This window comes from Oncorhynchus tshawytscha, linkage group LG27, assembly GCF_018296145.1.
Source record: "Oncorhynchus tshawytscha isolate Ot180627B linkage group LG27, Otsh_v2.0, whole genome shotgun sequence".
NCBI lineage: Eukaryota > Metazoa > Chordata > Actinopteri > Salmoniformes > Salmonidae > Oncorhynchus > Oncorhynchus tshawytscha.
In genome coordinates this window covers 13,165,478-13,193,094 of record NC_056455.1, presented here as the reverse complement: position 1 = coordinate 13,193,094, position 27,617 = coordinate 13,165,478, and the positions used below count along the sequence as shown (strand labels likewise).

The window sequence follows — 27,617 nt, the reverse complement described above, 5'->3', positions numbered from 1 at the left end:
ATCCAAATCTGGTGCAAAATATTAAATTGTGTAATTTTACCAATTGCAATATATGGAATGGAGGTTTGGGGCCCTAATCAAGAGACCCATCATCTCTCATTAACCTTCAGTTTGACATTGTTCTTGCCATGCCTTGGAGATTGGATCATAGAGAGCGTCCATTATGATGTCTGTCTTCCAGAAGATAATATCCTCCAATATCTCTCCATCTTCAACTCATCTCCCTGTCTCTTTCTCTCTCTCTCTCTCTTCTAAAAACAGACTTTTCATTCATTCATTCATTCTATTCATTGAGGTGGGGGGAGTGGTTGGCTCTGTATCTCAGGACTTCATGTCCTCAGTACACCTCAGATTCCCGGTGGGTCAGGACGTTGGGGAGATGTTGGGCTGATGTCACCGACCAACAAAAGCCACTGTGCAGAGCAGGCTCCTCACTAAGCCTCTCTAAAGACTGAAGGGTTTATTCATGTCTTCAGATGGTTTTTCATGTCAGCCGTTAAGACGGAGACCATTTAGCTTTTTTTCTCTCAATTTTTGTTACTTAGAATGTCTTGTTTGTTTTGTTATTATGTCTTTTCCCTTCCTTTTTTCTCTTACGTAGTTAAACGCTGCAATTATCTGCTCGGATAACACCAAAGAATTTGATAGAGTCCATTTTCCATTAGTAAGTCCCGCTGCCTCCCCTCACTTTAGTGGGAAAAGAGGAGCATTTGGGGCCATTGTCGTCACCACCGGAAAAAAACACATTTGTCAAATCTCACTGGTCCTCTCCAATTTTTTATTTTTACTTCTACGTATTTCACACTATTCGTCACATGGAACTGGTTGAGCAATTTAAAGTTCCTCCACAAATATGCCACTGTGTTCTTTAATCCAATATTATCTCACATTAGTTTTTTATGGTCTTTTTTGAGGAGTTATGTAATAAAAAAATAAGCTGCATTACAACACTCACTTTGTGCAGACAGGTTCCTTTGGCTGAAAATCTTGTGATCAACTCCGCTCACACTTTGTACTCTGTGTTAAACGATTTCTGTGTGTGCGTGTGTGTGTATGCGTGCGTGTGTGATAAACGAGGACCAGGCTTCCCATTCCATTTCTCGTTGTTGTCATCTTGTTGTTTCTGCCTCGTACATTTTACACGGAGGAGGTTTACCTTGCTTTTCCGCTCAGTAACTCCAGACCTTGACCCTCCAGGCCTTGTTTAATCTGTGGAGGCCATGGAGGCGACAGACTGTGAAATAGTGGTATTTTCCTCTGTCGGGGAGTCTTATCACCTCAATGAAATGTGTTATCTCCTCTGCTAGACTTGCATGTTCTGTTCATGAAGCTTCAAAGGGGAGAATGACTTAATCGTTTCTTGTGGTAATAGCTCTTCTTGAAGCGTTTATCTTCTTTCCACCCACACCATGTTTCCCATCCTTTCACTGAAAAGACCTGTGGTCTAGTGATGTGGCCGTGTCTGTATACGCGTGTGGTTCTGTGTGTGACATTGGCTTTATAGTGTGCGAATGTAATGTGTTTGTTCATGCAGATTGTTCAGTAGGACACCCTGTTGGTTGTTTCCCTCACCCTACCTGAACTCCCTGCACTGTGTCTGGTGATAGTTACCTCATAAACCTAAAGAGCATATTGGCCATGCATCACCTCTAAGCATTAACACACAGCATTATAGGAAGTATCCCATTTATCTGTGTGACCCAGTCATTGTATTCACCGCCACGCAGGCTAAGGCTACTATGTAGTGAGTATCTGGCTGCTGCTTGGTATTCATGCTCATGCTACGTTAGCTATTAGCTAACAGCCCCATAGGAAGTCTCTCTCTATTTGTATCCGGTCACGACAGCTACTGTATGGACACCTGTTATACCCATCACTAGCCTCTAGATGGTTTTGTACATTTTGTATTACGTCACTGAACATTTGTGTCTAAACCAAATAAACATGAGTTATGAGCTGACTGCCCTTTAGGAAACCACATGGTAGTTAGTACTCAGTGCGTGCACCCACACAGACCTGCGTGCTTTCGATGGGTTTGGACATTATGTATCATGACCGGAGTGTTTGTACAAAACCACTAGCTAACCGGCTAGCACCGCAATACTCTTACACACACCACCACTCTCTCACCACATTCGACCTTTAGTTCTAACTGGCCGTAGAATTCAGAGAGAAACCAAACAGTGAATGGGTTTGGACACAGTCGAACCCTCCTCTTTGTGTGTGTGTGTGTTGGTGCGTGCGTGCGTTTATTCGTGTTTGTTTGTGTGCATAGCCATGCTCCATTATGTCTGAACTTTATGACGATGGCCCACAGAGAATGTCTCTGACGGGAACACCATTGAACTGTGGGCCACTGTTTTTTGACATTGTGCCTCTGGGCAGGGTGTCCGGGCAACTGTTACCGATGACAACACGACCTAAAGTTACCAATAACAACGAAACCTTTAACTCCATTTAGATATTTATCATATATACAGTGAGGGGAAAAAGTATTTGATCCCCTGCTGATTTTGTACGTTTGCCCACTGACAAAGAAATGATCAGTCTATAATTTTAATGGTATGTTATTTGAACAGTGAGAGACAGAATAACAACAAAACAATCCAGAAAAACTCATGTCAAAAATGTTATAAATTGATTTGCATTTTAATGAGGGAAATAAGTATTTGACCCCCTCTCAATCAGAAAGATTTCTGGCTCCCAGGTGTCTTTTATACAGGTAACGAGCTGAGATTAGGAGCACAGTGCTCCTAATCCAAGTTTGTTACCTGTATAAAAGACACCTGTCCACAGAAGCAATCAATCAATCAATCAGATTCCAAACACTCCACCCTGGCCAAGACCAAAGATGTCAGGGACAAGATTGTAGACCTACACAAGGCTGGAATGGACTACAAGACCATCGCCAAGCAGCTTGGTGAGAAGGTGACAACAGTTGGTGCGATTATTTGCAAATGGAAGAAACATAAAAGAACTGTCAATCTCCCTCGGCCTGGGGCTCCATGCAAGATCTAATCAGCCCAGAACTACACGGGAGGATCTTGTCAATGATCTCAAGGCAGCTGGGACCATAGTCACCAAGAAAACAATTGGTAACACACTACGCCGTGAAGGACTGAAATCCTGCAGCGCCCGCAAGGTCCCCCTGCTCAAGAAAGCACATATACATGCCCGTCTGAAGTTTGCCAATGAACATCTGAATGATTCAGAGGACAACTGGGTGAAAGTGTTGTGGTCAGATGAGACCAAAATGGAGCTCTTTGGCATCAACTCAACTCGCTGTGTTTGGAGGAGGAGGAATGCTGCCTATGACCCCAAGAACACCATCCCCACCGTCAAACATGGAGGTGGAAACATTATGCTTTGGGGGTATTTTTCTGCTAAGGGGACAGGACAACTTCACCGCATCAAAGGGACGATGGACGGGGCCATGTACCGTCAAATCGTGGGTGAGAACCTCCTTCCCTCAGCCAGGACATTGAAAATGGGTCGTGGATGGGTATTCCAGCATGACAATGACCCAAAACACACGGCCAAGGCAACAAAGGAGTGGCTCAAGAAGAAGCACATTAAGGTCCTGGAGTGGCCTAGCCAGTCTCCAGACCTTAATCCCATAGAAAATCTGTGGAGGGAGCTGAAGGTTCGAGTTGCCAAACGTCAGCCTCGAAATCTTAATGACTTGGAGAAGATCTGCAAAGAGGAGCGGGACAAAATCCCTCCTGAGATGTGTGCAAACCTGGTGGCCAACCGCAAGAAACGTCTGACCTCTGTGATTTCCAACAAGGGTTTTGCCACCAAGTACTAGGTCATGTTTTGCTGAGAGGTCAAATAATTATTTCCCTCATTAAAATGCAAATGAATTTATAACATTTTTGACATGTGTTTTTCTGGATTTTTTTGTTGTTATTCTGTCTCTCACTGTTCAAATAAACCTACCATTAAAATCATAGACTGATCAATTCTTTGTCAATGGGCAAACGTACAAAATCAGCAGGGGATCAAACACTTTTTTCCCTCACTGTATATTTCACATTTAAAGGTATTCTGCTCAGGAGATCTACCAATGTGAATAGAGGATGTACATCTACTGTGAAGCATATAGACACACTTAGAAAGTATTCCATCCATCATAGTGGTGTAGGGCAGGCTAGGGAAAAATCTCCACATTGTCCCTCACTCCTCACTCCCGTATCACCCTGGCTCCTTCAGGACAGAGTAGGTGAGCGGAGTTCGGCACTCCATGTCCTTTCCAACCGCTCCAAATTCGCTCCATTCATTAAAATCACAATTTAACCAACATCCATCTATTTTTTGTGACGACCTGGACCTACCATTTGGTTTTGAAGTATTGAAACCAAACCATACACAAGCATTTCGCTACACCCGCAATAACATCTGCTAAACACATGTATGTGAGCAATAAATTTGATTTGATATGATTTCAATGAAAAGTATTTTAATATACATGAATAGGTGAATGTAAGAAGCGCTCATCATTTCAAATAGGCTACATGTCATATTAAACAGCATATTAATACTAAATAGGTCAGGCGCCAGACAGGGAGACTAAGAAGGAACAAAAATGATTATTTAGGCTGTATCATTTCAATTATTTCAAGGCTATAGCTACAAAGAAATAAATTGTGAAGCATTTGTGAATGTGACACACTAGGCTGGTAGGGAGTCAGGGACATTAAGCGCTCAAATCAAAATCAAATCAGCCAATCAGCATTCAGAGTTCGAACCACCCAGATTATAGTTAGAATTAAAAGAAAAATGCCTTATTGGGCTCAGTTTACAGTGCCTTTGAATTCATTTTTAGAAACCCACGTTTTGACAGAGTCTGTGGCTTCAGGCTCATTCCATGGTGCCTGGAGAGCAGGCCTGCAGCAGAGAATATTCCGAGCTTGCAGAGCCACTGGGGAAGCTAAACACCCTTTTGGCCACTCTTGCCAGGCTGGTCAGGGATGTTTTTAGGCAAAATAACCCAATCAAAACAGAAAGCTCCTTGAAAGTTGGAATATGCCAGACTTATTGGTCCCAAATCAATGATGGTCTATTGTATAGATAATAGAACAAAAATAAAGGAATCTTTTAAGAGATCCGATTTTTGTTTAGAAATACTTTGCTACAATGACACTTGATTAGCTATCCACCTCATTCCTTTCTTTTGGCATATGCACGTAGTAAGTAGCCTACACCATCATGCTTTCGGGATATTTGTTTTTTCAGATTCCACAATGATTCTTACATCACCACACTACATCACCACACTCCCTCTCTTGTTCTTGGTCCTCATCTTTGTAAGTCACCTTGATTTTGCACCTGTGTGTTTTTTTAAATTAAAATATTGAGGGAACTTCATGACAGTAGCTAAAGCAAGGGGTTATAGCAGCACCCAAGTAGACTACAAATGCATGCTGGGCCGGGCATGCCCTGAGCTCGTGAAGTGAGCTCTACTGGAGCGAAATTGGAGCGGGCGCGAAGGCCGAAGCTCCAGCCTTTGGGAATCTCGCTCCTCACTCCAGTCAAATTGGGCAAGTTCCACTTCCCGCTCTGCTCCAACTCCGCTCTGCTCACATACTCTGCTTCAGGGGTCCTTCTGTCCGCGTCAGTCCTCTCCTCTCCCAAATGGTGGAGTGATTGACGTCGGTGACATATCTAACCGTTCCTTTTTTCCCCTCTCCTTCTTTCTCCTCACAGGGAATTAAGCCGGACAGCTTCTTCAAAGTAAAAGTCCCTGAGTTGAAAGGGATCATAGAGGGATGCATCCGCATAAATACAGACCAGAGGTAGAGTAATCAGATAGGAATTCTCTTTACTCACCTTACCTCAGACATCCGCTTTCAGTCTGGCACTGCGGTGGTGTGGTATCAAATGTTGGAAAGATTCTAGGTTGAAGTATGTGTGTGTGTGTGTATTCTTAATGTGTGCAAACATTAGACCGACAGTTTTGTTCCTCCTAGACAAAGGATATTATACCTGTCAAGCTAGTTTGTCTAGACTTTGTTGCTCTCTCTCCAACATTAATCTAAGGGCGCTGACATTGAAACAAAAATAAATTGTATCAGTCTCAGCCAACAACTGTGTAAATGCCCTCAAGAAAACAGTTTTATGATGAGCTTTTCTATTTTCTCATTCTCTTTCAAAGCATTGATCGAATTATGTTATGAGCTAAAAATAACAGTGAGAAACGACTTCAGACATAATTCAAATGTTGTCAGGTTTCAGGCCCCCTGGGGTTCCAATGAGATAACACCTGACCTGTTGTTAAATAGGGGCACATTACATTACACACCTATCCATCTCTCTCCTTTGGCTGTGTGTCAATAGTCTAAAGTGGCACAGAGTCTGACTCACCACATCCACCCACCTATAGTAAAAAACTGTTTTTGTCCCCCATGTTTAGTTAATGACTATAAAAAGAACAGACTGAGAAAATACAGTAATATTCAATTCAATGGATTATAGAACTAAGAAAACGGTGGCCTCTCCAGGTACACCATCCAAGACCTGCTGGAACACACCTTCTTCAAGGAGAACAATGGCGTCCATGTTGAGCTGGCGGAGGAGGACGACACAGTGAAGTCTGGCCTGAAGCTGTGGCTGCGTATGGACGACACCAAGAAGCTGCATGGGAAGTACAAGGACAACAACGCCATCGAGTTCCTGTTTGAACTCTACAAGGACGTACCCGAGGAGGTGGCCCAGGAGATGGTGGGTTGTTGATGGATTTCCAGACCCCTTTCACATTTTGTGGATCTCAAGTGTCAAGTTCACTGATTGCTCTCCCCCTCTCCCTAACCTTCTCCCTCACCACCCCCTTTCCTTCCCTCTCCCCCTCCCCCTAGGTGGTGCTGGGCTTCGTCTGTGAGGCAGATTACAAGCTGGTGGCCAAAGCCATCCGGGACCGCGCCACCGCCATCAAGCGGCAGCGGGAGAAGCAGCGCCGGATGGCCGAGGAGGCCTTGCGCCAACAACAGGAAACTGTCATTGAGGAAGAACCAGAGTTGGCCCCTGAGCCAGAACCGCCCACCCCCAAACCTCAAATAGCCCTTCCCATTAAACAGCCCGCCCCTGTCTCGGCACCCCCTGCCCAGAGTCTGCCCACTCCGATGGTGTCGAGGCCGGTGATATCCGTGGCTAACGGCTCGGTGGATTCGGGGATAAATGCCAGCTTCACAGCAGAGACGGAGGAGCAGGAGGCAGACCAGCGGCTGCACTACAACATCAGACATGCCAGCTATACCTCTGCCACGTGTGAGGATGCACTCAATATACCAGTGGTTCTCAAACTTCTCCTTCGGGGACCCTCGGACGTGACCTAGCTCAACTGATTCATCTATTCAAGGGCTTGATGATCCGTTAACAAGTTGAATCAGGGGTGCTAGCTCTGGAGCAGCTGGGGGTATCCAAGGAGAGTTTTGAGAACCACTGCACTATACTGTAATCACATGGTCATGTATAGCAGACACATTTATCCCAACCTTGTGTCGCTTCGTAGCTGAACTCCTGAAGCTACACATTTGCCCACAGACAGCATGTACAGTCGAGCCTTCTCATGTCTAGGCAACATGCAAAGTGCATTGGCCTGGCCTATAACGCAGATAGATAGGCATGGTCCACAAGTTTACCATAAAAAAGATATAGAACACAGATATCCTATTCACACAACCTTCAAGATTAGTACTTGGGGCACATACTCGCTGATATATGTGGAAGGTTTAGCCAAAACATGCTTCAAACATTCATTGCTGACATGCTCAAGCCCTGGATTCGGTATTACAGTATCACAGCTGCACTGTGTGTGTATGTGTGTGCATGTGTACTGGAAACTGTTGGCCCAACAGACTTTGCCTAGGGCACGTGCTACATAGCCCTGTGTAGATCCTATGTGTTTTTTATATATTTCTTAAGTAGGCTAATCTTTTGCAGTTATGCCTCTGTCCATTTGTTGTGGTTACCCTCTAGCCCTGCTAATCCATGTAGCCGTCCCTCACAGTGCCTGTTAGTGGAGCCCAAAAAGGACCCCTTTGGATTTTTTTTCATGAACAAATAACAAGCAACATTGATTATACATTATTTCCAGACAAGACTTAACTTTTACAGTATATGTTGAACACAGTCAGGGTTACATGGCATAAAGAATGTTAATGTTAACGCCTGTCTGTCTCTTCCCTCCCACTTCCCTTCCTTTAACCATGGTGTCTCCATGGCAGCCGACTGCGAAATGGATGGCTACCTGAGCTCCTCTGGCTTCCAGGATCCCGGGGATCCCCATCTCCAGCCTCCTGTTAATTTCGCCCCTTCCTCCATCACTCCTGTTCCGTTGCCCCTGGAGATCCCTCGCATCGAGGCCCTGGCCATCAAGGCTCCTCCCCCTGACGCTCCACCAATCCCAGCTCTCCGCTTCCCCTCGGTAGGTAGCCTGTATGAAGTTCTTGAGGTTTATATTTCTATGGATGTAAAGCTCAACAGTCCAAATATTAATTATCATGACTTCTTATAACTGTTATATTTAAGCAATAAGGCCCGGGGGGGTGTGGTATATGGCCAATATACCATGGCTAAGGGCTGTGGTATATTGGCCATATATCACAAACCACAGAGGTGCCTTATTGCTATTATAAACTGGTTACCAACGTAGTTAGAGAAGTAAAAATAAATGTTTTGTCATATAACACAGCTGTCAGCCAATCAGCATTCAGGGCTCGAACCAGCCAGTTTATAAAAGGTGTTATATCCAGTTAGGACTCTTACACAACACCTTACCAGGAAAGTTTCTGGGCCCTACTAGTTATATATAACGGGGATATGTGTTTATGATTAGAGTGATGAGTTGATAAGCCATTAGTGTTTAATTTTAGCACCCTACCTCAACAGACTATTCTGACCCTCTGTCCCTCCCCCAGAGTATCGCTGTATCCAACACTACCATGCCCCAGTCAGGAAATGCCAGTGGTTTCTCTTCTCCTGTCGACAGGTAACCCAAACACATGTAGAACCTTCCATGATGGGGGTGTTGTTCAGGGTATAAAGAAAGGCAAAGGCCTGCCCCACACACCTTATGGCCAGTATCTAAGTATAATGTGATGTGTGTATGGCAGTGTTGCAATCAAGACAACAAAGGCCCAACAAAGGAACAAACATTTCAAATGTACTATAGAAATATACAACCACTATACGAGCACTTTGCTGCTTTTAACTAGTTAAATAAAATAAATAAAAGTAGAATGGATAACTTCTCTGTCTAATGGGTATCTCTGCAGTTAACACACATTTCCGGTAGTATTTATTAAAACAGGACAGGTGTGAGTGAACTTGAAGGGGATCTTTTTTAGAGTCTGTGTGTTGTTCTCTATCCCCATGGGAAATAGCGAGCGAGTCTGTTGTGGCGAACAACACTTTGATGAATGATGCCACGTGAATGTCTGTTTAAAACCTCTTGCGTCGACCTGAGACGCAGACGTCCCATCTAGGCATCTGGAAATGCAAATGCGCTACGCCAAATGCTAATAGCACTCGTTAAAACTCAAACGTTCATCAAAACACACATGTAGGGCACTGAATTAAAGCTACACTCGTTGTGAATCTAGCCAACAAGTCAGATTATTAAAATGCTTTTCGGCAAAAGCATGAGAAGCATGAGAAGCTATTATCTGATAGCATGCAACACTCCGAAATACCTGAAGGCGACGTAAACAAAAGAAATAGCGTAGCCGGCGCTACACAAATAGTAGAAATAAAATATAAAACTTTCATTACCTTGGACGAGCTTCTTTGTTGGCACTCCTATATGTCCCATAAACATCACTATTGGGTCTTTTTTTCGATTAAATCGGTCCATATATACCCAAAATATCCATCTATGGAAACTGTGTGATTCAGAAAAAAAGACCGTTTCAAAACGCTACATCATTTTTTTAAATTAAAAAAGTTGACGATAAACTTTCACAAAACACTTCGAAATACTTTTGTAATCCAACTTTAGGTATTAGTAAACGTTAATAATCTATCAAATTGATCACGAGGCGATGTGTATTCAATAGCTCCACGTCTTCAAATCATCTTCCAAAATCTCTCTTCCAAAACGTCCTGTCGGAGACCGGATGGAAAGTGGTCTCTCTTCCTCGTTTGACCAAGAAACAACGAGAAGGCAATTGACAAGAGTGGTGACATCGTGTGGAAGCTGTAGGACTTGCAATCTCGGCCCTATTTAATTTCGTGCCCCTTGAACAATACATGCAAGTGGCGCATGGATATTTTTTTCAGTTTTCAGTGATCAGTTTTTCTTGCGCTTTTCGATGAAACAGACGCTCTGTTATAGTCACAGCGGTGATTTAACCAGTTTTAGAAACGTGAGAGTGTTTTCTATCCACACATACTAATCATATGCATATACTATATTCCTGGCATGAGTAGCAGGACGCCGAAATGTTGCGCGATTTTTAACAGAATGTTCGAAAAAGTAGGGGGTAGGATCAACAGGTTTTAAAGAGCTCCGTTGGAGTGTGCTTCCTTTTCTCCTGTGACTCACCTAACACACACTCACCTAACACACGCACACATACACACACACACACACACACACACACACACACACACTCTCTCTCTCCCCCATCCTCCCCCTGCCCTCATCCTCCAATTACCCCATTTCCTGTGTGCATTTAGAGCGAGAGTGGAGCAAGAGGCATCAGAGCACTTCCTTCCCTTCAGGTGCCTTTCTGAATGTAATCCATAATGGTCTTGGGGGAGAAGGTCAATGGTCTTAATAGGCTTTTCCTTCTGGGAGCTGGGTGGGATGGACATAACCTTTTAATAGGAGTTAGAATACTCTCAGGGGTTTGTTTGGCCATACACTACAGCCTCATTAGTAACCAGTTCATTATTAGTTGTGTAGTATAAATAAGACTAGAAGTAGTAGTAGTAGTAGTAGTAGTAGTAGTAGTAGTAGTTGTTGTACTTTCAGTAGTAGTAGTTGTTGTACTTTCAGTAGTAGTAGTTGTATTGGTACTGTAAGTGCTAGTAGTCAACATTTTTGTAGTGGTGGTAGTAGTGTAGGTGTTCTTATAGCAATAGTTAGTATTATCAATAACAAAATGACAGTGTTACATCTCCTGGGCAGTTGTCATAAACCACTTCCTGATTATCCCCACAGCTATGCCTCTGATGTGACATCAGGCTTGAGTGATGGCAATGAGGGCCTATCAGAAAAGAGTGCCAACAAACGTACCGGTACCAAGCTCTTCAGGAGGAGAGCCCGCTCACGCTTACGAATCACTGGGGTATGGAATGTCTGTCTGTCTGTTTCTGTATGTCTGTCTGTCTGTCTGTTTCTGTCTGTCTGTTTCTGTCTGTCTCTCTGTCTCTCTGTCTCTCTGTCTCTCTGTCTCTCTGTCTCACTGTCTCTCTGTCTCTCTGTCTCTGTCTGTCGTAATGAATTAATCACATACAAAGAGGATTGCAATCCAAGTCATCCTTGGTCTTGTAAAGTGGCTACGTGTTCTGAGTGGATAAACACTCGTTTTTCTCCTGTCCTTCCAGTTGTCTGACAAAGTGGACCGTGTGGTGGAGTGTCAGCTCCAGACTCATAACAGTAAGATGGTGACCTTTAAGTTTGACCTGGACGGAGACAACCCGGAGGACATTGCTGCTGTCATGGTGAGTGCACTGTGTGTGTGTGTGTGTGTGTGTGTGTGTGTGTGTGTGTATATGCGTGTGCGTGTGCGTGCACGTATCTTTAACTCAACTATTTCTTATCCACTGAGCTACTGTAAGCTCATCCAGTGTTACAAAACATCAGGCTTTTTTCAAGCAGAACAATAACTTCCCAGAGAACACAGAAGAACACTATGCTTGCTCCTTGAGAATATAACATCTAATTATCCAATCAATGAGCAGCAAGATCTCTCACAGTTTTGGAAAGAATATTATTTGGCCTTGGCCCTGGGAACCCATGGTTAACGGTTTTGATTGAATATGACCCAGTCATGGGGGATCATTTCTCTAATCCTTAAAACATCATAGCAGTTGCTCACATCATGGAGTTGATGGGATTAAAACAAGCTGAAAATGACCGCAGAGAACCATTTTGAACTGGTGCACTGCAAAAAGTGACATCTAAACAAGCCGAAAGGTCTTATATTGAGTGATAATTCATACCAAGCGAAATTATCTAACGCCATTGGCAGATTGCTTATTTTAACCTATAAAAGGCTTAATACAAGTAATTTATCTTATTTCAAGATATTTTCCAAGATATTTTACCTTAATATGAAATAGTATAACATATCTTGAAACATTTATTGAAATAAGATAAATTACTTGTATTATACAGTTTTTAGGTTCCATAGACAAATTGATCTACCAATGACATTAGATAATTTAGCTTGGAACAAAAAAACTATATATCTTTTTTTATCATTTAATATATACGATATTTAGGCTTGCTTAGATACTGTTTTCTCTCTTGTCATCTGAATATGGTGTCCTGTATTTTATGTTGTTGTGTCCATCTCATCTCAACATACAGGTAACTGCCAAAATAATGGAAACACTTCAAATGAGGGATAAAAAATATACTAAAAGTAGGTGCTTCCACACAGGTGTGGGTCCTGAGTTAATTAAGCAATTAACATTCCATCATGCTTAGGGTCATGTACAAAAATCCTGTGCAGGCTATTATTTTGGCTACCATGACTATGCCTCATAGGATGACAATGCCCCCATCCACAGGGCACGAGTGGTCACCAAATAGTTTGATGAGCATGAAAACACTAAACCATATGCCATGGCTGTTTCAGTCACCAGATCTCAACCCAATTGAACACTTATGGGAGATTCTGGAGCGTTGCCCAAGAGTGTTTTCCACTACCATCAACAAAACACCAAATGATGAAATTTCTTATGGAAGAATGGTCTCGCATCCCTCCAATAGAGTTCCAAACACTTGTTGAATCTATGCCAAGGTGCATTGAAGCTGTTCTGGCTCATGGTGGCCCAACACCCTATTAAGACTATTGGACCAGGTCTCTCTTGAAAAAGAGATGTTATCTCAATGAGAAAACCCTGTATAAATAAAGGTCAAATAAAATAAAAAGACACTTTATGTTGATGTTCCACTTTATTTTGGCAGTTACCTGTACAATGCATGTGGCATTGTACTTGCAAAACTAGTTTCAAAACTAGTGTGTATGAAAGCTATCGACTCACTGCTCCAATAGCCATCTGCCTAAGTGGTAGCCCTGACACATGGCTATAGACTCCTATAGTGGCTACGAGTCTACAGCCATGTTTCAGGGCTAGCTAAGTGGGTGTCTGTTATAAAATCCTTACAACAACAAGCAAAGATGATTGTTTACTCACGTTCAAAATCTTCCTTTCTTTCTTCCCTAACTTTGTCCATCTGTGTCCGTGTTTGTCTCAATCGTCAAATCTAACTGTTCCTTCACTTAAATCTGTTTTATGGATTGAATGATTCATTTACTGATTGATTGACTGATTTAACTCCCTCAGGTCCACAATGAGTTCATCCTTCCCTCTGAGCAGGAGGGCTTCATCTACCGCATGCGTGACATCATCAAGCGTGCAGAGGCCCTGATGAAGAGGGGTGAGCCCCTGAGTCTGGGGGACGCTGCCCACCAGCTCTACCCCTACCTCAGCGAAGTGGGCACCCTGTCCGCCTCGCAGGTCAGTGCCATAGACATACTACATTGGTCTGTGCCACGATGCCAGGTTAACCACTGCTGCTGCCCATTGTTGGCATGGTCCACATGTGCATATAGCTGTACACACCTGCATTGCTTCACCTGCATTGCTTGCTGTTTGGGGTTTTAGGCTGGGTTTCTGTACAGCACTTTGAGATATCAGCTGATGTACGAAGGGCTATATAAATACATTTGATTTGATTTGATACACAGACCAAACAAAACACAATACAGTGTGTTAAAAACCTGTACTATTACCACCAGTAGAACCTGCATATCAATCATTTGTGAAGCATCTACAGTGGGGCAAAAAAGTATTTAGTCAGCCACCAATAGTGTAAGTTCTCCCACTTAAAAAGATGAGAGAGGCCTGTAATTTTCATCATAGGTACACTTCCACTATGACAGACAAAATGAGAGAAAAAAATACAGAAAATCACATTGTAGGATTTGTAATGAATTTATTTCAAATTATGGTGGAAAATAAGTATTTGGTCAATAACAAAAGTTTATCTCAATACTTTGTTATATACCCTTTGTTGGCAATGACAGAGGTCAAACGTTTTCTGTAAGTCTTCACAAGATTTTCACACACTGTTGCTGGTATTTTGGCCCATTCCTCCATGCAGATCTCCTCTAGAGCAGTGATGTTTTGGGGCTGTTGCTGGGCAACACGGACTTTCAACTCCCTCCAAAGATTTTCTATGGGATTGAGATCTGGAGACTGGCTAGGCCACTCCAGGACCTTGAAATGCTTCTTACGAAGCCACTCCTTCGTTGCCCGGGCGGTGTGTTTGGGATCATTGTCATGCTGAAAGACCCAGCCACGTTTCATCTTCAATGCCCTTGCTGATGGAAGGAGGTTTTCACTTAAAATCTCACGATACATGGCCCCATTCATTCTTTCCTTTACACGGATCAGTCGTCCTGGTTCCTTTGCAGAAAAACAGCCCCAAAGCATGATGTTTCCACCCCCATGCTTCACAGTAGGTATGGTGTTCTTTGGATGCAACTCAGCATTCTTTGTCCTCCAAACACGACGAGTTGAGTTTTTACCAAAAAGTCTATTTTGGTTTCATCTGACCATATGACATTCTCCCAATCTTCTTCTGGATCATCCAAATGCTCTCTAGCAAACTTCAGACGGGCCTGGACATTTACTGGCTTATGCAGGGGGACACGTCTGGCACTGCAGGATTTGAGTCCCTAGTGGCGTAGTGTGTTACTGATGGTAGTCTTTGTTACTTTGGTCCCAGCTCTCTGCAGGTCATTCACTAGGTCCCCCCGTGTGGTTCTGGGATTTTTGCTCACCGTTCTTGTGAGATCTTGCGTGGAGCCCCAGATCGAGGGAGATTATCAGTGGTCTTGTATGTTTTCAATTTCCTAATAATTGCTCCCACAGTTGATTTCTTCAAACCAAGCTGCTTACCTATTGCAGATTCAGTCTTCCCAGCCTGGTGCAGGTCTACAATTTTGTTTCTGGTGTCCTTTGACAGCTCTTTGGTCTTGGCCATAGTGGAGTTTGGAGTGTGACTGATTGAGGTTGTGGACAGGTGTCTTTTATACTGATAACAAGTTCAAACAGGTGCCATTAATACAGGTAAAGAGTGGAGGACAGAGGAGCCTCTTAAAGAAGTTGTTACAGGTCTGTGAGAGCCAGAAATCTTGCTTGTTTGTAGGTGACCAAATACTTATTTTCCACCATAATTGGCAAATAACTTCATTAAAAATCCTACAATGTGATTTTCTGGAAAAAAAATGCTCATTTTGTCTGTCATTGTTGAAGTGTACCTATGATGAAAATTACAGGCCTCTCTCATCTTTTTAAGTGGGAGAACTTGCACAATTAGTGGCTGGCTAAATACTTTTTCCCCCCACTGTATGTAGGGTTCATGAAAACTTAAGCCTTAAAAGTCTTATTTTTATGTTGGACCAACAATAGTTACAAAACCAACCATCTATACTGAACAAAACTAAAAACGCAACATGCTACGATTTCTACGATTTCACAGAATTTGTGTTCATATAAGGAAATCAGTCAATAGAAATAAATTCATTAGGACCTAATCTATTGATTTCACATGACTGGGCATTGGTGCAGCCATGGGTGGGCCTAGGAGGGCATAGGGCCACCCACTTGGGAGCCAGTCCCAGCCAATCAGAATTACTTTTTCCCAACAAAAGGGCTTTGTTAGAGACAGAAATACTGCTCTGCATCTCCCTCCGCCTCCTCAGACAATCCCGCAGGTGAAGAAGCCGTATGTCCTGGGCTAGCGTGGTTACTTGTGGTCTGTTGGATATACAGCCAAATTCTCTAAAACAACGTTGGAGGCGGCTTATGGTAGAGAAATTAACATTAAATCTCTGGCAACAGCTCTGTTGGACATTCCTGCAGTCAGCATGCCAACTGCACACTCCCTCAAAACTTGAGACATCTGTGGCATTGTGTTGTGTGACCAAACTGAACATTTTAGAGTGGCATTTTAATATCCTCAGCACAAGGTGCACTTGTGTAATTATCCTGCTGTCAGGATTATCCTGCTAATCAGCTTCTTGATAGGCCACACCTGTCAGGAAGGAGAAATGCTCACTAATAAGGAAATGAACAAATTTATGTACAACATTTTAGAAAAATAAGCTTTTTGTGCATTTGGAACATTTCAGGGATCTTTTATTTCAGCTCATGGAAAAGGGAATAACACTTTACATGTTGCATTTATTTATTATTTATTATGTTGTTCAGTGTATATATACAGTTGAAGTCGGAAGTTTACAGACACTTAGGTTGGAGTCAATAAAACTCGTTATTCAACCACTCCACAAATTTCTTGTAACAAACTATAGTTTTGGCGAGTCGATTAGGACATCTACTTTGTGCATGACACAAGTTATTTTCCAACAATTGTTTACAGACAGACTATTTCACTTATAATTCACTGTATCATCATTCCAGTGGGTCAGAAGTTTACATACACAAAGTTGACTGTGCCTTTAAACATCTTGGAAAATTCCAGAAAATTATGTCATGGCTTTAGAAGCTTCTGATAGGCTATTTGACATCATTTGAGTCAATAGGAGGTGTACCTGCGGATGTATTTCAAGGCCAACCTTCAAACTCAGTGCCTCTTTGCTTGACATCATGGGAAAATCAAAAGAAATCAGCCAAGACCTCAGAAACAAAATTGTGGACCTCCACAAATCTGGTTCATCCTTGGGAGCAATTTCCAAACACCTGAAGGTACCACAATCATCTGCACAAACAATAGTACTCAAGTATAAACACCATGGGACTACGCAGCCGTCATACCGCTCAGCAAGGAGACTGTCTCCTAGAGATGAATGTACTTTGGTGCGAAAGGTGCAAATCAATCCCAGAACAACAGCCAAGGACCTTGTGAAGATGCTGGAGGAAACAGGTACAAAAGTATGTATATCAACAGTAAAACAAGGCCTATATCGACATAACCTGAAAGGCTGCTCAGCAAGGAAGAAGTCACTGCTCCAAAACCGCCATAAAAAAAGCCAGACTATGGTTTGCAACTGCACATAGGGACAAAGATCGTACTTTTTGGAGAAATGTCCTCTGGTCTGATGAAACAAAAATAGAACTGTTTGGCCATAATGACAATCGTTATGTTTGGAGGAAAAAGGGGGAGGCTTGCAAGCCGAAGAACACCATCCCAACCAAGAAGCACGGGGGTGGCAGCATCATGTTGTGGGGGTGTTTGCTGCAGGAGGGACTGGTGTACTTCACAATATAGATAGCAACATGAGGAAGGAAAATGATGTGGATATATTGAAGCAACATCTCAAGACATCAGTCAGGAAGTGAAAGCTTGGTTGCAAATGGGTCTTCCAAATGGACAATGACCCCAAGCATACTTCCAAAGTTGTGGCAAAATGGCTTAAGGACAACAAAGTCAAGGTATTGGAGTGGCCATCACAAAGCCCTGACCTCAATCCTATAAAGAATTTATGGGCAGAACTGACAAAGCGTGTGCGAGCCTGGAGGCCTACAAACCTGACTCAGTTACACCAGCTCAGTCAGGAGGAATCGGCCAAAATTCACCCTACTTATTGTGGGAAGCTTGTGGAAGGCTACCCGAAACGTTTGACCCAAGTTAAACAATTTAAAGGCAATGCTACCAAATACTAATAGAGTGTATGTTAACATCTGACCTACTGGGAATGTGACGAAAGAAATAAAAGCTGAATTAAATCATTCTCTACTGTTATTCTGACATTTCACATTCTTAAAATAAAGTGGTGATCCTAACTGACCTAAGAAAGGGAATTTTTACTAGGATTAAATGTCAGGAATTGTGAAAAACTGAGTTTAAATGTATTTGGCTAAAGTGTATGTAAACTTCCAACTTCAACTGTAAGTGGTGCACACCTCCAGTCCTTGAGGGCACCAGTCCTGTTTTTTGTCTTGAATTCAACAATGGGACTGATTTCTACCTGGGAAAGGAGGTATTTGCACTCTCCAGCTAATCAGTGTGAAAAATCTAATCAGCAAGACTGTAGAACTCAAGGACCAGAGATATGCACCCCTGAGACAGATGGTTGGCTTTGTCAGTTGTTGTTTTTAAGTTGTGCACTTGTTGGTCCCACTTACAATGAACAACAACTTCAAGGCCCTGGGTTATTTGCCCCTGATCTTTAGAACAACTTAACAACAAAAGCAAGTGCATGGCAATCCTCTGCAGCAAGACAGCATATGACATGGAGTGATTTTAACAGTTGAATGGTTGACTTGCTTTGTGATTATATTTCAGCCAAACTTACATGCGCATGGACTCGAACGGACACATTCCTCTTCATCATTGCCCGGTAAGGAAGATTCCCTGTGTGCAATATATGAATAGATGTATGTTTCTATAGTGCCTATAGAAAGTCTGCACCCCCTTGAACTTCTTTCACATTTTGTTGTTACAAAGTGGGATTGAAATAGATTTAATTGTATTTTTTTGTCATTGATCTACACAAAATACTCCATGTCAAAGCGAAAAGAAAATTCTGCAAATGCTTTCAAATTAGCAAAAGTTTAATAACTAAAATACATTTGTTGCATAAGTATTTACCCCCTTGGTTTAGACTAGCCATTCCTCTGTCCCCTGTACGTACAACATCTGTAAGGTCCCTCAGTCAAGTATTGAATTTCAACTACAAAAACCAGGGAGCTTTTCGAATGCCTCATAAAGAAGGGCAGTGATTGGTAGATGGGCAACAATAACAAATCAGACATTGATGATTTTAAAACAGCTACAGTTCAATGGCTGTGATGGGAGAAAACTGAAGATGGATCAACAACATTGTAGTGACTCTACAATAATGACCTAAATGACAGCGTGTAAAGAAGAATACAAATATACAGAATACAAATATTCCAAAACATGCAGATGTATGCAACGAGGCACTAAAGTAATACTGAAAGAAAAAAACACAGCAAAGGACTACAATTTTTGGCCTAAATGCAAAGCCTTATGTTTGGGGCAAATCCAACACAACACTGAGTAACTGCCTCCTTATTTTCAAGTATGGTGGTGGCTGCATCATGGTATGGGTATGCTTGACATCAGCAAAGATGGATGAAAAAAATGAAGTGGCCAAGTTACAGTTTTAACTTAAATCTGCTTGAAAATCTATACAAAGACTTGAACATTGCTGTCTAGCCATGATCCCCAACACGCTTGACAGAGCTTGAAGAATTTTGAAATAATAATTGGCAAATATTTCACAATCCATGTGTGTGTAACCGATGTGAAATGGCTAGCTAGTTAGTGGGGTGCGCGCTAATAGCGTTTCAATCGGTGACGTCACTCGCTCTGAGACCTTGAAGTAGTTGTTCCCCTTGCTCTGCAAGGGGAAGCGATGGGAGCGATGGGTAATGATGCTTCGTGGTTGTCAGTTGTTGATGTGTGCAGAGGGTCCCTGGTTCGTGCCCAGGTAGGGGCAAGGAGAGGGACGGAAGCTATACTGTTACATGTGCAAAGCAATTATGAGACTTACCCATGAAGACTCACAGTTGTAATCACTGCCTAAGGTGTTTCTAACATGTTGCAACACTCAGGGGAGTGAATCTAATCAAAGTATATGAGTGTTTTATATTTCATGAATCTTTACCAAATGTTCTTCCACTTTGACAATACAGAGTATTTTGTGTAGATCGTTGACAAAAATTTGTCATCAGTCCCCACACACACATCGATACGTTATGATCAATGTCACTTTGGTGTATCTGCGCATGCATGTTTAAGGGTTTATTTGTCTCTCTGGGCCAGACTTTGCTGAGGGCAGCGTTGCTCAGCTCCGAGGCTCGTCTCCTGTGGCGCCTGTTGGAGACTTCTACATCGACCCAAAGGCGGTCCCTTCTGTTCGCCCCCTCCGCTCTCAGTCCTTCCAGACCACGTCAAGTACGTACCACACTCCAACCCCAGAAACACTGTCTGGCTGCTCACCATCAACCACAGTAACAAAAACCTTTCATTTATAGCTGGAATCCTTAATAGGTGAAACTGCCACATCTGTTTGGGATGTTACAATAACAAAAACCTTTCATTTATAGCTGGAATCCTTAATAGGTGAAACTGCCACGTCTGTTTGGGATGTTACAATAACAAAAACCTTTCATTTATAGCTGGAATCCTTAATAGGTGAAACTGCCACGTCTGTTTGGGATGTTACAATAACAAAAACCTTTCATTTATAGCTGGAATCCTTAATAGGTGAAACTGCCACGTCTGTTTGGGATGTTACAATAACAAAAACCTTTCATTTATAGCTGGAATCCTTAATAGGTGAAACTGCCACGTCTGTTTGGGATGTTACAATAACAAAAACCTTTCATTTATAGCTGGAATCCTTAATAGGTGAAACTGCCACGTCTGTTTGGGATGTTACAATAACAAAAAAGTAACTGCAAACAACAAACACTTTTTTCCTCCTCGGACATCAGACTTTGAGTCTTAGACTTTCAATGCTTATTACAGTAGTAGTCTGAGTAGCGGTGTTGATATACTTTGATATTACCAATCGGGCAGTGAGATAGGCAGAAGAAGAAGAAAAGAAGATTTCCATTAGAAACAATAGGCCTTCTGGCAATTGGAGACAGAACATGTGATACTCTATATGGGCATATATGGGCATAAGGTTATTCAAACAACTGGGAACCCCACTCAGACACACCCACTCACCTCTAGTGTTCAGGTTTGCTGTAGAGCAGAGTGCTATCAGCACTGTGTGTCAACTCCTCCTCTCAGGCACCCTCTCTTATTCTCTGTCTCCCCCCTCCAGTTGCTCTCTCAGAATGTTTACTGGCCGAGTCAGTCTGTTTTAACAGGTGCGAGGTTTATGTGCAGCTGCAATGTGAAAGAGGAGTTTAGTGAGTTACATAATCCATTCATCATTGACACGTTTTAGCTTTTGTTTATTTTTGTGGTCTCTAATTACTTTTGACACTCTGGGCGGTGTCAATTTTCCTTTTGACTGACATGCCTTGATTTCATGGGAACCTGTGCTTAACTGAGCTGAAGTCGTGCTGTGGAATGATATCTCTGCCCATTGGTAAGATTGAAAAAGGAAGGAAGTATCTACATTTGTGAGAGGAAAAGCGAATGTAACCAATACTGTGTCACTGTATCTGTATCTGAGTGAAAGTAGGTCTTTCCTCAGGTGGTCCAGCTTGATTTATGTTGTAAATAACTGATTGGTTACTTTATACGTGGTGATAGGCAGAAGGGAATGATGTCTACATAACATAAACTCTTTAGAACAGGTCTTTATTCTGTTTGTGGATGGAACCCATTCAACCAGTCATAAGTCAGATTGTTTCCCTACTTATGAGTCTAACCCCAATATTCCTTATGTGTCTTCCAGGTTCTTCCCAGACCTTCCACCCGCCTGCTTCCCATTACCCCCAGTATTCCCACCCCGAGGCCGTGCCCCCTGTGATGCCCCTCAATCAGCTGCTTCCCCTGCCCCAGCAGTACCCCAAGCCCCCCTATGTCCCCAACACCCACTTCCCCTTCCCTTACCCTTTCACCCAGACCTCCTCAAAGCCCGCCAGCGCCCCCCTCACCCCCGAGACCCTCCACCGGGTCCTAAGCAACTCCAACCTCTCCTCCTCTTCCCCATCCCCTTCCTCCTCCCCTGCCAAGCCGCCCACCCCAGGGCAGCAGCAGGGGGGTGAAACATTACCTCTGAAGGGTGAGGTAGTGGGCAGTACCCCCCAGCCCACCCCTCCAGCCCAACAGCAGCAGAACCCAGGCATGTGGCCCCCCAACAGCCACAACCAGCCCCTCTTTTCCCTGGCCAACGTGTTGTCCCTGGCCATGAGCGTGGCCCAGTCCTTCATGCCCCCCACCTCCATGCCCAGCGGTCTGAACCCAGCCCAGTCTGGCTCCTACCACCCCTCCATGTTTGGCCCTCCCCAGCTGATGCCAGGGGAGGGCCCCTACCCACCCCAGGGCCAGATAACAGCAGGCCAGTATCTGGACATGTGCCAGCAGTATGCAGACACCCAGGCTCTGCACCAACAGGGCCTGTTGAAAGCCAACGTAGCCCCAGGGTTACCCCAGCCTGGCGGGCTAGTGGATGGGACTGCTTTCAGGCAAGCTGGCTCCAGCCTCTCTCCTCCAGGATCCAGGGTGAGTCCCCAGATGTATTGCCAGCTGGGGCCCAGGGTGGGGTTCCAGGAGCAGACTGACAGCTCAGCCTCCACCTCTATCACCAGCTCCCCCTCCTCCTCAGCTCCAGCCAGCCCACAGAGCACCGTAAGTCACTTAATATATCCTTATGTACATATTCTTTATCCCCTTACACTGTGTATAAGACAGTAGTTTTGGAATTGTTAGTTAGATAACTTGTTGGTTATTACTGCATTGTCGGAACTAGAAGCACAAGCATTTCGCTACACTCGCATTAACATCTGCTAACCATGTGTATGTGACAAATAAAATTTGATTTGATTTGATTTAGAGCACCGTAAGTCACTTAATAAATATGTGCTCATATACATGTAGATGAAGTGTATACTCTGGGATATGAATTTGCTTCAACCTGTGTTGCCTTACCTTTAAAACCTCAAACCTGTTCCTCTACAGTGTTGTCTAGATTACACGTGCCTGTAACATGTTCTGGCACAGTGTATTATAAAAGTACTGAGCTGGTAAAGCTTAAAGAATGTTGTTATTTTACCCTGAAGGTGTCTTCACCCAAGCTAAGAACCTCTTCACCCCTGGTGGTGTCAGAGTCGGGAGCAAACGCTGCCAAAAACAGACTGTCACCTATCTCTGAGGGTAAGCTCTCTCTCTCCATGCCATACACCTTTTCATTGTGTATGCATTTGGCATGATGAGCTAATAATAGTCAATCACGTCAATTCATTTTTAATTAATCTACATTTTTAAAACACTGTCTGTTTCCAAGGCAGCCGATATGTCAGGAAAAAACACATTGTATTTTTGCACCTGCTGTGTCCATGGCAACTTAATATACGATACTGTGGATCATTAATTTATCAATTCACTTTTTACTGTGTACTTGTATGACCCCAAGGTACTCTCTCAAGCAACATGACTTAAATCATTGTACAGTTAAGTCTGCCCCCCAAGTGCCCAACCTGTAGTATGAACTTTGATGAGAAATACTTTGTTGTGTAGATGAGTAGGCTGGCTTGATGTCAATGACTCTTTCCAGACACCATTATAATGGGTGTCAATTACGTACCGTGACATAACTCTCGCTCTCCCCTCGCTCTCTTCTCTCTCTCTCTCTCCCTCCAACAGAGAAAAAGCCTACAGTTACCGTCGGCCGTTTCCAAGTCACACCCAGCAGAGAGATCCCTGCAGCCTCCGCTAGCCCCGCCCAGGATCCTCCCCAAACCCACCCACAACACCAAACCCCGCCCACAGTCACCGTTAGCACCAGCCCTTCCTCCCGGGACAGTGAATCTGATACCAGCACCGAGGAGCAGGGTGGCGAATCAGAAAGCAGCGTTAGCACCTTAACCGTGTCCCCTCCCCAGCGATCCCCCGGCGGGCCCCTGTGTAACTTAGACATCGCCCAGTCCTTGCCTGGAGGCCCTAAGCAGACAGAGCAGGAGGACCAGCAGGAGAGTGAGGAGGAGCCAGACAAGGAGCCAGACAAGGAGCCAGACAAGGAGCCAGACAAGGAGAAGAAGGAGGGAGAGGAGGATGAGGAGGAGGAGCTGAGGAGAAGGGGGGGTCGGAGGCTGAGCCTGAGCCTGTGGGAGGGTACAGCGGGGAGCCCCCAGTTCAGTGGAAGCAACCTGAACCAGCCCTGGATGAGCTACACGCGCAGCGCCTCGTATGTCAGCAGTGACGAGACAGAGAGCGAGAACGAGGATATGTGCGAGGAGCTACAGGAACTCAGGGACAGGTGAGTGGAGGAGAGGAGGCGCACCATTTCTGTTTTTGAAGTTAAGTCTCTGAGGTTGTGAACAAACACACAGTCAAAGTAGAAAACGTTATTCCACCAATCAAGGTCACCGGTTCCTCCCCAGTCCTCCAAAACAAAACAAACGAGTTATGGCCACACTGTTGATAGGAAATAGAAGTGTGTCTTTATCACTCTAGTTGAATTAAAAAGACTTCTAAGAACTGTTGACATCAACATGTGTAATAAGGTCATATGCATCGTCATTCAGTGGAGGCTGGTGGGAGGAGCTATAGGAGGATGGGCTCGTTGTAATGGTTGAAATGGAATCAATGGAACGGAGTCAAACATGCTGTTTCCATGTTTGATACCGTTCCATTTATTCCATTCCAGTTATTACAATGAGCCTGTCCTCCTATAGCTCCTCCCACCAGCCTCCACTGTCATCATTAGAGCATGATATAAGGTTTTGAACATGCTTAGAACTTGGTTTGTCAACTCCAAATGGTCATTAAACCTAAATGATCTTCCAAATTCACGACCTGACTGTGAAAACACAAACACCAATTCAAGCTAACTTAATAAAACACTTCTTGCCCCTGACCTTGACCATCTTCTCCAGAAACTCTTTCCCTGTCCCATTCACTCTCTCTTGTATTCCCTCCTCCTCTTTCTTCTTCTCCCCTCCCCCTCTCTGTCCTTCCTCCCTTCCTCTCTCTCAGGCACCTGTCAGAGGTGCAGGCCCTCCAGCTCACTCAGAAGAGGGAGATTGAGGCGCTGTATGAGCGGATGGGAAAGGTGCCTCCCCCTGGCATCGTGTCCCCTGCTGCCATGCTCAACAACCGCCAGAGGCGCCTCTCCAAGAGCGGCAACTACCCCGGCTTGCGTAGGAACAGCCTGCAGAGACTGGATATACTGCCCCCTGCAGGTCAGTTTGTCTTGTAGTAGTTATGTTGCTATCTGGTTGGGAGTTCGTTATGACTTAGCTATTCCCTCCATGTCTTACAAACACAGGGATCATGCGTAAAAACTCAGTCAGTGGCAGCAGCAGTGGCTCTCAGGAGAGGTCCAGTAAAGGGGTGACCTTTGCCCCCGACTACAACCGGATGGTGAGCAAGCACACTGTCTGACCCATGATCCCTGAACCCTGACCTTGTTAGTCTGAACAATAACATAGAACATTTTGACAGGTGTAATCCTTCTAAAAACCTGTGCAGTGATGAAAATAATATGTTAACGTAGTCACCTTGGTTTTTCTTTGTTAACCTGCTTGGTTACTTGGTGAACACACTACGCCCTCTGACCTCTAACCTCTCTCCTACTAGTGAGACGTGTCTCCCTGTGTGATCCGGAGAACTGGGGGTTGGGGCTGGTAATACTGTGGCCAGCCGCCTCCCCTCCCAACCAGGAAGAGGGAGCCCAATGATGACCAATACGTTGCCCAGCCCAGTGCTGAACAGATAGCTCCCAGCCTGAGCCTTGGGATGGGGAAACCGAATGAACAGAAGACATGGGCCTTTTCTGAATTGGATTTGCCCAACTCCTGCGTCCTCTTTCCTCTGTCCTCTCTCGTCTCCTTTTGAAAAAGGTCATTGAGGAGAGGTAGCAAGGAGAGTGAACGAGGACGAAAATGGGCTTGTAAGAAATTAAACTTTTTCTCCACTCAGGCAAATGACGTTTACAGGGGTGGATCCCAAAATAAATGTGTAGAGTGATAAAAACAAATGAAGTTAGTTGTTCAATACATTTTATAGATACAACTATAAGTAGCATATTGTTTGTAAACATGTGCATGCTTTTCTCCATCAACAAAACAAAAGCTGATTCAAAGGGGGTGTGGCAGATTTATAAGTTCTTCCGTGAAGGACTCAGGTAGGAGACGCATGACTATCATCTATGAAAGATGGCTAACAAGGAGGAAGAACACTTTTCTGTTCGCCTTGACCACTTATGAGTTTCTGAGTCACGGAGGTGAGAGGACGAAGGAGAGGTTGGAGGACGGACCTTTTCCCAAATGAGAAAAGGCCATGGTCATCCACATCACTAAACACTCCTCCTAACGACGATGGATAAGGATCCCATTGTCAGAGCACCAAAGCATCCTATCTGCCATCTGGTCCATGTGCAATACCATGAGTTAGTATTGTGACACCAATCCAAGGATGTCACCCTCCCCATCTTAAGGATGCTAAGCTTATATAGCTGTGTGTAGCATCAGGTCAAGTGGAAAGTGAGCATAGGAAGGCTAATTGTGTGTGTTTCTGCGTGTGCTCTTATGCGGTTGCTGCCTGTGCTAGCCCTGGAAAACACACGTCCCAGAAGCCCTGCTCTCTCCTGCACCTCGTCATCCAACTGCTGCAAGCAGGAACTCCTCTTAATACAATATGACCCTATTCAATCCGAAGTGCTGAAGATCTGGTTAATGTTGAAATTGACAACTAAAGGCAATGTTCCTGCGGTCGTGGAGACTGCATTCATGGTAAACGCTGCATGTCTGCTCAATCGGAAAAAACCTTAACATTTTTATGTGGGTCATCTGCGATACTTCGGCGATATGGATCAAATCCAGCCCTAGCTAGACAGTGTTTTACTGTTCAGATGTTATGAATCAAGAGATAAGATAGCTTTAGCAGGATGAGATGTAATCATTGCCTTCAAAACAGTGCCTTTGTAGGGTTTGTAATATTGTTTCAAGTTGGTATTTGAAGGATTTGCAATATTGCGTAAGGAATGGGATGAACAAATATGCATCTAATGTATTGACCGGCAAGTCAGGTCAGCAGTTTTCCATTTTGCAGCTCCGCTTACTTGGCGTGCCGGGTGAACTAAATCAAGTACACCTAAATAAGAGTCAATCCAAGCTGCCTGCAAGTATCAGCAAAACATCAGAGCTGTATTTGGTGTAAACAAATGTTAATGAAGCAACACAAATCACACATGGTGCATGAAAAACTAAATGTCACTTTACTGAACGTACACTGAACAAAAATATAAACGCAACATGTAAAGTGTTGGTTTCATGAGCTGAAGTAAAAGATCCCAGAAATGCTCCATATGCACAAAAAGCTTGTTTCTCTAAAATTACATTTGTTTACATCCTGGTTAGTGAGCATTTCTCCTTTGCCAAGATAATCAATTCTCCTGACAGGTGTGGCATATCAAGAAGCTGATTAAACAGCATGGCCATTACACAGGTGCACCTTGTGCTGGGAACAATGAAAGGTCATTCTAAAATGTGCAGTTATGTCACACAACACAATGCCACAGATGTCTCAAGTTTTGAGGACACGTGCAATTAGCATGCTGACTGCAAGAATGTCCACCAGACCTGTTGCCAGAGAATTGAACGTTCATTTCTGCCATAAACCGACTCCAACTTCGTTTCAGAGAATTTGGCAGTACATCCAACCGACCTCACAACCACCTACCACGTGTATGGCGTTGTGGGGTGAGTGGTTTGCTGATTACAACGTTGTGAACAGAGTGTCCAATGGTAGCGGTTGGGTTATG

The 27,617-nt window shown here is 43.8% G+C and overlaps 1 protein-coding gene across 3 annotated transcripts in view; it reads left to right on the top strand.

Moving 5' to 3' along the window:
• Nucleotides 1–27,204, top strand: part of wnk4b (WNK lysine deficient protein kinase 4b) — a 70,115-nt gene extending 42,911 nt beyond the window's left edge. For 2 of the 3 annotated variants that reach the window (XM_042307043.1, XM_042307041.1), the window contains 17 exons: nucleotides 5,707–5,795; nucleotides 6,501–6,720; nucleotides 6,855–7,263; nucleotides 8,223–8,422; nucleotides 8,916–8,986; nucleotides 10,675–10,719; nucleotides 11,162–11,288; nucleotides 11,548–11,664; nucleotides 13,519–13,692; nucleotides 18,488–18,542; nucleotides 19,994–20,125; nucleotides 21,588–22,483; nucleotides 22,915–23,008; nucleotides 23,498–24,110; nucleotides 24,830–25,035; nucleotides 25,122–25,216; nucleotides 25,433–27,204. In XM_042307043.1, the coding sequence (XP_042162977.1) occupies nucleotides 5,707–5,795; nucleotides 6,501–6,720; nucleotides 6,855–7,263; nucleotides 8,223–8,422; nucleotides 8,916–8,986; nucleotides 10,675–10,719; nucleotides 11,162–11,288; nucleotides 11,548–11,664; nucleotides 13,519–13,692; nucleotides 18,488–18,542; nucleotides 19,994–20,125; nucleotides 21,588–22,483; nucleotides 22,915–23,008; nucleotides 23,498–24,110; nucleotides 24,830–25,035; nucleotides 25,122–25,216; nucleotides 25,433–25,435 (3,546 nt within the window). In that variant the 3' untranslated portion in view covers nucleotides 25,436–27,204. The remainder of the gene's footprint in view (nucleotides 1–5,706; nucleotides 5,796–6,500; nucleotides 6,721–6,854; nucleotides 7,264–8,222; nucleotides 8,423–8,915; nucleotides 8,987–10,674; nucleotides 10,720–11,161; nucleotides 11,289–11,547; nucleotides 11,665–13,518; nucleotides 13,693–18,487; nucleotides 18,543–19,993; nucleotides 20,126–21,587; nucleotides 22,484–22,914; nucleotides 23,009–23,497; nucleotides 24,111–24,829; nucleotides 25,036–25,121; nucleotides 25,217–25,432) is intronic. The other variant, XM_042307042.1, reaches the window with a different exon arrangement.
• Nucleotides 27,205–27,617: the final 413 nt, after the last annotated feature.